Raw genomic sequence first — 10,294 nt, forward strand, 5'->3', positions numbered from 1 at the left:
TCTTGCTACCTCCTTTCTCACATTCCGGCCACAGCAGTGTCCTTGACCAACTTAGCTTGCAGCTTGCTCAGGCCCTGCTAGCAAGGCTGGATTGCTCACATGTCCATTAGCAATCAGAAATTCTTCCACAACATACTACTCTAAAAGTAAAATGCAAGCCTGTTTGGGTACATATAAGAGCAGTAGAATTGAAGCCAAGATGCAAAGGTAAGCAGTCCCTTTAGCTCTCCTTTTGCCACTTCTGGTGTGGGAGAAAACCGTAACCAACTTGAAGCAGTTCTGGTTTATCACTTGAGGGGCTCTTTTTGTTTGGGGTGAGGTTTTTTGGTTGGGGTTGGGGTTTATTTTCAGCAAAAGGCCCTTTATATCAGTTATTTCCTACTGTATTGTCTGCAGCATTACTATGTCAGAAATATATGTTATTGTTGGTGTCCTTGTGAGGAACAGACTACAGCACACCATTATAATGCTCTGATAGCCAACTTTATTTAGGGCACCTAACAGTATTTATAGTATAAAGTCTCCCGTACATGCAACTACGCACTGATCACACAACTTTTGACTGGATGCTCTGCTTGTCAATAGGTACAATTCTTACTTATGATAGGTTACAATTTTAAGCTGCATCATGCTCTTACATCGTGGGAAACTGATAGCAAGGATTACATAGTATATATGAGAATCTAATTAATAGCACTATTCTAGCTTGTTGGCAAAATGACTTATCTATAAGACAGTAAAACTAAACCAGACCTAAAAACCCTGGCAGCAGGAGAAAATGAGACCATTATAAGGTGTTGGATTGAAGGCACAGGAATGTGTGAAGATAGAAACAAGGTCAGTGAGACCTACTTGTGTCTTGTTTTGATTGCTTAAGCATTCCTTTAACTGTTGCTCAAGTTACAGTTCCTCAGCTATTAACATTTCATGATGAAGACAAACCTTGTTAAGTTTTGCTTAGAAGAAAATGCTAGGCTCTATGCAGGGTTATACTCATAATTAACAGTTAATTTTAGGAATGAAGGTCAAAAGCTAAACAGTATTTTTGTGGAGTTTTGATTCTGGTTTTTTGTGGTTGGTCAGACTGTTTTTCCTTGTTCTTTCCCCTTCTGACTCTTCTATCTAAAATTCCAGTTCTGGGAGCTTCTTTTGATGTGGTGAATAGGGAAGAGAAATTTTACATCCTCCAATTTAAACTCTTCAAGTGAAGTTTTGGTGTTTATGAAGGTTGCCTCATAACAAATGTGAGGTTATGTTCAATAAGTATATTTACTCATGGAGTCAATCCTTCTTTAGAAAGTGCTTCCCTGAGGCAAGGCCCACTGAAGAACCTTTCAAAAAGGCATTACACAAATTGGGAAGCTATTTCAGTCCTGCTGTGTTTTCTGATTCTTCTTCAAAGAAAATTGAGGGCTCATTATTTCTCTGAATATTCACAGAAATATTTATTTTGCTTCATTGTCATTTCCAGAATAAAAGACAGTCTTGTGGGTGGGTATAGGTTGGTTGTTTGTTGTGTTGTCTGGGTGGGGTTTTTTTTGGGTGAGGGTTGAGTCTGGGTGGGTTTGAGTTTTTTTAATGCAAATATGTTCTGATATCTCAAAGTATCTACAAATGTTGAAGTATATCTGTGGCTGGACTGGACTACCTCATGAAACCTTGATTTCATTACTGAAGCAATAAATGTCTCCTGTTGTCCTTTCCATTTAATATATTGATAGATTCAGGTTTTTCATCTATTTGCTTTACAATATCTTTATTTTTTAATTAAACCTTGTTGGAGCTGTTATCTAATTACCTAGGATCAATGCAAGACCGCAGTAGAAAACTGGGAATGTGAAACAAGTGCTGACCAAGATGCTGGCTTTTATCTTTGCATTTTATTCCTTCATATCATCAGATGCCATTCCAAGCATTTTTAGATCATGTAGTATTTATGCTGAGTAGATTAGGAATTGCTATAAACTTCATCCATAGTGGCCAAATTAATTTTTCTTAGTTTAACTCATCTCCTACTGTGCAATTATTGGACAATGAATTAAGTACCTATTCTTAGCAGAAAAGGCTTTCATCCACAGCAGTTCTAGACTGTCTGCTGCTAAAGCTCTTTCAGCAACAGCTTCAGTCTCACAAATTTTATGTATTAAAACTCAGATTGGCTTGGTCAGATAATTCTTGGCTTCTCTTTATATATACCCAGATGAAATTCTCTGGCATGTCTGATGCTAGGGATGTTGACTGAAATCTTTCTAAAGCTTACTAACCTATTGTTCTTATCCGATAAACCTGTGGCACCATCTGCAAAAATATGGTCTCTTTTTTCATAGCATGTATTTAAAGCAATTAAGGTCTGAGAAATGCTGTTAGTCCTTTTAACAGGATTCAGAATATTGCAATATTTCTGTGTCATTGTGACCCAAGTAATAGTATGGTCAAATGCAATCTCCATGTCCCAGTGATGCACAACTTCAGAAAGATGAAGAAGCGTAAGGCTTTTTTTACAAGAAATCACTGCAACGTTAGAAAAATGTATTTTGTTGTAATGTGACTGTTTCAGAGTGTAATTAAATCACTGGAGAGTTGTTTCAAAATCACATTTCAAGACTGAAAGGAGGGAAGTGTCTGTGAAATTCTAGGCAGCACAAACATTGGACATAGAGTTATTGTACTGTCTGTAGTCTAAAATAAAATATTTATGCCATCAATCTGTTCAGAAAAAATATGTAGGAAATTGGGACCTTCAACCCTCAGGTAGTCACATAATACATCTAAGTGTTATGGATTGTTAAAGAATCTCTTCTGTTGACAGTTTCTTAAATTTTTAAAATTCACGTTAAAAGAGGGAAAAAAAGACCAAAACCTAATCCCTTGTCTTTAGTTGACAGGCTCAGTTTTAGAAGATGCCTGGAAAGAAAGAGGAAAGAATGATATGGAGGAAATTATTCAGAGAATTGAAAATGTTGTGTTGGATGCAAACTGTAGCAGGTGAGAAGATAAATTTTTCTGCGGTGTTTTGCTTTTATAGTAAACAGAACACCTTAAAAATCTTCAAGAATAATGAGCATGTCCAGAACATTACCTTAAAAACTTTCATTTAAGAAAAGTAAGCTGATATTTTGGTTGCTTCCCATGTAGCAAAAAGTAATTTTCAGTTGTGTGGGTAGCGCTTGTTCAATTTTTTTGGTTTTTTATCTTTCACTAGAGATTAACATTCCAATTTAACAAGATGGTGGTGTATGTTTGTTTTCTGTTTGTTTGGTTTAGGTCTTTCCCTTCCCCCTCCCCTCTCCCCTCCCCCATTAGCCTAATTATTGTTTAGCACAAATCATTCTAACTTTTGTGCTGCTTCTGTTTATTTCAGAGATGTAAAACATATGCTTCTGAAAGTAGTGGAATTACGATCAAGTAACTGGGGTAGAGTTCATGGAACTTCTCCACATACAGAATCTACCCCTGAAAATGACCCTAACTATTTTATGGTAAGAATGTACTGACATTTCAATTCCTTAATTTAATGTGAATTTGATTCATAGACAATCACATTGCTGAAAGCTACAAACATCTGTCTCTCTGAACTCATATAACTTACTGTATAATTTTATTCTTAGAATGAACCAACATTTTACACTTCTGATGGCATTCCTTTCACTGCAGCAGATCCAGGTATGTCACCTGTTTTCTCAGTCTTTAAAAGGGTGTAATTAAGATTATGTCCTGTTGAAGTACATAAAAACATTGTTCTTAAAATACCTGAAACTCATACAATTTAAGACAAAATTATGTCTGAACTCCTGGCTTTGTGTAACACATGCCTTATTCTGTGTTCAAAGAAGGTGAATGTTTGAAATGGAGAATGTGTGATTGAGTTCATATTGTGCCATAGTACTCAGCACTTGGTCTCTCCGCAAAGCCAGAAGTCTTCAGGTCTTCTTTTGTTTGTCCATTGTTAGTAGCAAAAGGGTTTGTTTCTTCCTTGGTTTCTTTGTTTCTTATAATCTGAGCACAATGTGGCATGATATCATTTGAGGTAAAGAAAATTTGTGACTAGCTTTAGGTTTCTCTTGGAAGATAGGTATCATTCTTAGAGGTTGATTGATGTCCTCAGAAAACACTGTAGTGGGAGTTTTTTCTGTTTCATGCCATTTATGGTTTCATTAAATAGGCTATTTTCAAACTGTATAGATGTATGTTAATTTAGAGGACTAATATATTACTTGGTCTCATATTTACTATGGCAGATTACCAAGAAAAATACCAAGAACTACTTGAAAGAGAGGACTTATTTCCAGATTATGAAGAAAATGAAACAGATTTATCAGGACCTGGAGATCAGTATGTTTTCTTTTTGAATGATAGTTGTTGTGGAGTGGGTTTTGGTTTTGATTTTTTTTAATGCTAGTTATTTTTACTGCAGACTTGGGAATCCAATCTTGTAAAAAATTAAATTAATAATATTATTTAGCTCTACAGTTGAAGTTATGTATTCTGGTGTAAGTTGATTTGTTAATCACACAAGTTTGAAATAAATTTTATATTTAGCCAACTGAGTATGCCAATTAAATTTCAGATATTTTTGCACATGTGCAAACATACTCTCTTCTGCATTTAAAGAAATAAATTTGCAAGCAAAATGATGCAGCAGTCTTCAAATGTTGGTAGTGAGGCAAGCTGAATTCATTCTAGCTAGAGATAATTGCAAAAGTTTTCAGTGTCTTTCAAAGGGAGAAGGTTACGTTTTTCTCCTCAGGATAAAGTAGTATTCCCTCAATTAATGGTAAAAGAGGAAGCAGTAGATGGGAATATAGTCTGAATTTCTGACACTGGTTTAGAAGAATTTGATAGGAAACAAGTGAAAGAAATACAGTATAAAATAAATTGCTCTGAGATTTGTACTCACCTGGTTGAAGGAGGACTTTCAGATCATGATTTGATACCCAAAAGCATTTTCAGTGTTGTGTTTATGAGTGATAAGAGTTCTGGTCTGGATCAATATTTTTGTTAGCAAATTAGAAAACTTTTAGATGGCACCTAGCTGAGGGGAGTTACAGGAACTTTGGAAGATAAATGAGTGATGTCATCAGAAATCAAGTTCATACTGTGGGAAAAAAACTACCCTTGTGAACTGTTGTGTTTAGAACAAATTAAATGCAAAATAGATGCAGACAGCAGTTAAACACAGTAGATCTGGAGTGATGTGTGGAAGAAGACTATAAGTCAACTTTCATGCAAGGTGACTGTGGAACCAAACCTTCTTTGAAGGCTTAAGGAAAGCTTAGACAAATCTATCCTGATCCTCTATCGGCTATTGCTCATTACTGGCATCAAGGAGAAGGGTTCAATCTTGAGTTTCTTCTCAAGTCTATACTTCTACAGGAAAAGAAGAACAAACAATATAAATATGTAGACTGTTTTAATGCACATGCTGATTCCCTTGTTTGGAACTAAAGCACAGAAGATAATAAACCGTGCCCCTGAAACTAATGCATGCTTTATGAGAGTCAATAGCTGCTGACTTCTTTTAAGGCTGTTTAGAATTATATACACTATCGTGTGTTTTCCTAGTTTATGGTGATGAATGCTCCAGTTGGACCTAGAGAAAACAAGGAACACTTGAGTTACTTCCCAGTAACTGTGAGGAGAAAAAAACTATTAAGTGATCTTGATCACTTTTCATCTTTAGTTTGAAACTCTGGTAGTCTCCACTCTGCACAATACTGATTATCATTAATGGGATACAGTCTTTTCTGTGACCTAAACGAGACAGATCTGAAAGACTGGTTACCATGTAATAGAAGGTAATATAATGCAGATACAATAGGGAGGTGAATTAAGGTTGCCTTCTTTCATGTATCAACAAATAGGAATATAGATTTTCTATATAAATATATCTTTCTGACTAGTGTGCAACCAAGACAGTTGATGCAGTATTTGAACTGGGATATAACCAACTAAAATTAAGCTAATATGATGCTAATAATATTTTTTTAAATACATCTGTGCAAAGGTTTTATTAAATTTTTGAAAGCCGGTATTACATTATTGCATTTTCCCTTCTTTTAACCTGTGGACAGCATAAGATGTTCTAAAATGGTGACAAACGCTGTAGTAATTTGTACATATCCAGGCTGCTTTGGGATTTCTGTTTGTTTTCCCAGTACCCATAAGCTCTGTTTTGCTTTTGATGTCTATGTAAATATTTCACCTATTTACTGTTTCTGAAAATCTGTACATAAATTTAACAGTTTTGGTGATATTTTTTATTATTTTATTTTAGGTATTTTAATGACCTTGATAACAAGATGGATCCAGAAATTGAAGAAGCATATGAAAAATTCTGTCTAGAATCAGAACATAAGAGAAAACAGTGAGATGTTACATATTAATGTTAGTTTATTAAACCAGTTTAGGTATGGTTAGAATACAGGGAGACACAAAACATTTGTACCAAAATAAGGAAGTTCACTTTCTCCAAGTACTAAAGTTATTAAATTTCCATTTTGTTGAACAGAATCTGCCAAAAATTGTAAACTTATGCCCTGTAACTTAGTATTGTGTATATATCACAGTTTATTTTATGGACAGGTATATGATCAATGTTTGGGCTGCAATAAAATTGATTTTAAAAGTATCATAATGGAAATGAAAATTTAATGGGGAGCAGTCCCATAGGATTGCCCTTGGGAGGAGAGAGGAAGAATAAATTAATTTTCAATTTAATTGCTTGCTTGGTTTAGTACACATTAGGCCATATCCTTTTTACCATATACAAGATCTGGTATTTAAATTTATGTTATTTTTAACTAAAGAGCATAAGATCAATTATCTGGTTTTTTGGTGTTGGTTTTTTTTCTGTAGATCATTTTCATGAAATCATGACAAGTGGTTTGTGAAGGGTTTTTTTTTGCAGGGGGGAGTTTTGGTTTTCCTTTTCCTTCCTCTTCCAAAACACATATGTGTGAGGTCTGGACTCTTTTTCCTGGAGTAAACATGTTATAAGTTGATATGTGAAAAAGCAAGCAGTATTTTGAAAGTTGGGTTCTTTCAAGACCTTTGGTTCAGGTAAGCTTATTTTGAACTTTTACAAGCAAAAGCTATCCTGTAATTTTCTGTATTCTTCAAGACTACATGAATATAATTGTTTTAACCCATGCTTCTCCAAGAGTATGTGCAGTGCTTGATAACATGTCTAACCTTCCAGCAATTCCTGTAACTTTCTCCATTCCTCTAGTTCTTTTATATAGTTTATTTTAATTTTGTATTTTGAGTAAACTCATATTTCTTAAATGTTAACATTCTGAAGTCAACTGCTAGTTTTTTGACCCCATATACTCATGCTAGTCTTCCTAGGATGTACCGTTGTTGTTGCCAAATTCAGTTGTAATTCTTCCTATTACCTATTATTGGTTAGACTGAGCAGAATCCCTTATCAAAACCAAATGGGAAATATTTCCCAAAAGACTACTGTAAAGAACACGTTGGAAATATGCATGTAAATAATTATTAGTTTGGTGAAATGACTTGTGTGTCTGCTAATACAGTGAGCACTGACTGTTTTCTGGATGTTTATTTAACTCATTTAGGTTGAAGTTTTGGAAAAGAAAATTTAAATTTTGGTATAGCTTTCATTATCTTGTCTTTTTGCTTTAAAAAATTTATTTTTTTTCCGCATTCAAATATGCATTATAGTAAGGTAGTAGTGTCTTCAAGGGACTCTGCCCTACATGATTAGTTTTGCATCTTTTGTACAGTGTTTTTTTTTCCTGAAAAGTAGCTGTCAGACTCCCGATGTAGGCTATGTCAGCTTGTGGAGACAGTATGTCTTACATGTAGATAAGAAATACACTAAGTTGTCCTGTACAAAAAATTTGGAGAACTAGGAATTGTGTATTTAAGCCAGTTCAAATCGGTGTTTGCAATAAGCTTTAAGCCTGTATTGCAGTAAAGAAAAATTTGGTTTAACTGTTACTGAGTAAGGAAGATAGGGTAATCTTTGCCTTAAATGTTTAACAACCTGTCCTACTTGTCTTATCTCCCAGTAGTCTAATACCAAATTAGTGATGGTGGAATGGATGTGAGAAAGCAAAGGAAAGAAGCAGATTTTTTGCTGTCATAATCACCATTTGCTGCTTCTCTACTCACTTTTAACTGCCAGTAGTTCTGTGTATGATAGAGGTGAGTCTTGAGATTATTTCACCAGAAGTTTAACATTTACAAATCTCACTAATTTTACACAGTGCACTGTGTAAAAGTGTTTTTCATCTACAAGTTTCTGAACAATACCTTACAGATAAACAGCACTTTAATTTATTTTTTTTTGGTGGCATAATGGTAATCCAGCAAAGGCACAGAAGCATGGAAAGTAAAATTTAGGGTTGAAGTGAAGCAAACTTTTTTAGCATTGGTTCTGAAAAGAAACATCCTTTGCGTTCAAATTCTGGCACATGACAAAGCTTCGCACATCAGAAAAAGTACACACAATATTTGCCACTCTTGACAAATTAATTGTGATTTGAGGAAAATGTTTAGTATTTGAAAAATCACACTTTGCTTAAAGTGGTTTCAAACTAGGCTGCAAGAGGTGCTGCTTTGCATGTGGTTTGCTTTTGTATTCATTACATATTCAGAAATGAAGTAAACTTTTTCTCAGTAATTTCTTTTCAGATCTGCTAAGAAATTCATGCTATTGGCCTTTTTTTAAAAATTTATTTATTAAGAAAACAGGTGGTCACTGGGTTTTTGAATGTTTATTTCTCTCTGGGCCAGTATTTCATTATCACATTCTTCCTTTCCTTCCTACTGCACAGAACTCATTCAATAAGTAATAGTTCAAGTTTGCAACTTCTCTCTCACTCCATTATGGTTTTAATAATCTGCTTGATGCCTGTGGATTATAGTAGTAGTTGATACAGGAACAGAAAATGATATTCTGGCCAAAAGTCAAGGAAGATACTGCACTGTTTGCACTCTGAATTGCTGATTTGCCACCTCAACTTCAGCCTACTTGACCTACTTCCACATTTCCTATGCTTAGGGTGCTGACCATAGTAGTGAAGTTGTCAGCAAAATATAACGCATCTTCCATAAATAATAAAAAGTAATAAAGCAGAGAAGTGCCTTTTTTGGTTTTGATGGATAAAATACAAATACTTCAAAACTCAGCCAGGACTAGAATGTGTATTTCTGAACCTTAGTCCAGCTCTATAAACATTATCCTTGCTTCCTGTAAAACCAAGTATCTCTACACACTAGATTTGCATACAGTAAAATATATAAAAGGAAGATTCATAATCCAAATATATACTTTGAAAGTGTGCAGAATGATTGTCATTAAAAAGGGTATTACAAATAGAACCAGTTTTCTGATCATAGAATCATTTAGGTTGGAAAAGACCTCTAACACTTAAGAGTCCAACCATTAATCTAACACTGCTAAGCCCACCAGTAAACTATGTCCCATCTACACATCTTTTTAATACCTCCAGGGTTGGTGACTCAACCACTTCCCTGGGCATCCTGTGCCAATGCTTGACCACCCTTTCAGTGAATACATTTTTCCTAATATCCAATCTAAACTTCCCCTGGTGTCACTTGAGGACATTTCTCCTGTTACTAGTTGCCTGGGAGAAGAGGCCAGCCCCCTCCTGGCTATAACCTCTTGTCAGGGAGTTGTAGAGAGTGATAAGGTCTCCCCTCAGCCTCCTTTTCTCCAGACTAAACACCTCCAGCTCCCTCAGCTGCTCCCTATAAGACTTGTGCTCCAGACCCTTCCCCAGCTCTGTTGCCCTTCTCTGGACATGCTCCAGCGTCTCCATGTCCTTGTAGTGAGGGGCCCAGAACTGGATGCAGTATTCAACATGCCTCACCAGTGCTGAGTACAGGGGGACAATTGTTTCCCTGGTCTTGCTGACCACACTATTTCTGATACAAGTCACGATGCCATTGGTCTTCCTGGCCACCTGGGCACACTGCTGGCTCATGTTCAGCCAGCTGTCAAGCAACACATGATGCATGACTGTCTGCAGCCACTTTACTGGATGTTGACTTACCCTTTGCTGAGAAACCAGTTGTAGAGAAGGGAATGAATTTGTACTGAATGCACTTCCTCCATTATTACATACTGATCTAACAAACCTGTACTTCTGTAGGTAAGAATGATTGTTACAGCTAGATGAAACCATATGATCTAGTGTGGCCTGTATAGCAAAGGATCTTGGATGACATTTGCTTAATGCTTTAAGCAGGAATTAAGAATAAATTGTCACTTATCTGTAAACTGTCAGTCCATTTAAAATAG

General features: G+C 35.6%; 1 protein-coding gene across 1 annotated transcript; it reads left to right on the plus strand.

Annotated features, from left to right (window-relative positions):
* Nucleotides 1–2,878: 2,878 nt before the first annotated feature.
* LOC103809690 (polyadenylate-binding protein-interacting protein 1-like) lies at nt 2,879–6,368 on the plus strand (the record flags this gene model as incomplete). The annotated part of the gene is made up of 5 exons (XM_009082545.1): nt 2,879–2,985; nt 3,362–3,479; nt 3,609–3,663; nt 4,239–4,332; nt 6,275–6,368. Coding segments are annotated over 5 exons (468 nt in total), but the record flags the coding sequence as incomplete, so codon positions are not given.
* Nucleotides 6,369–10,294: the final 3,926 nt, after the last annotated feature.

Source organism: Acanthisitta chloris, unplaced genomic scaffold, assembly GCF_000695815.1.
Source record: "Acanthisitta chloris isolate BGI_N310 unplaced genomic scaffold, ASM69581v1 scaffold18279, whole genome shotgun sequence".
Lineage (NCBI taxonomy): Eukaryota > Metazoa > Chordata > Aves > Passeriformes > Acanthisittidae > Acanthisitta > Acanthisitta chloris.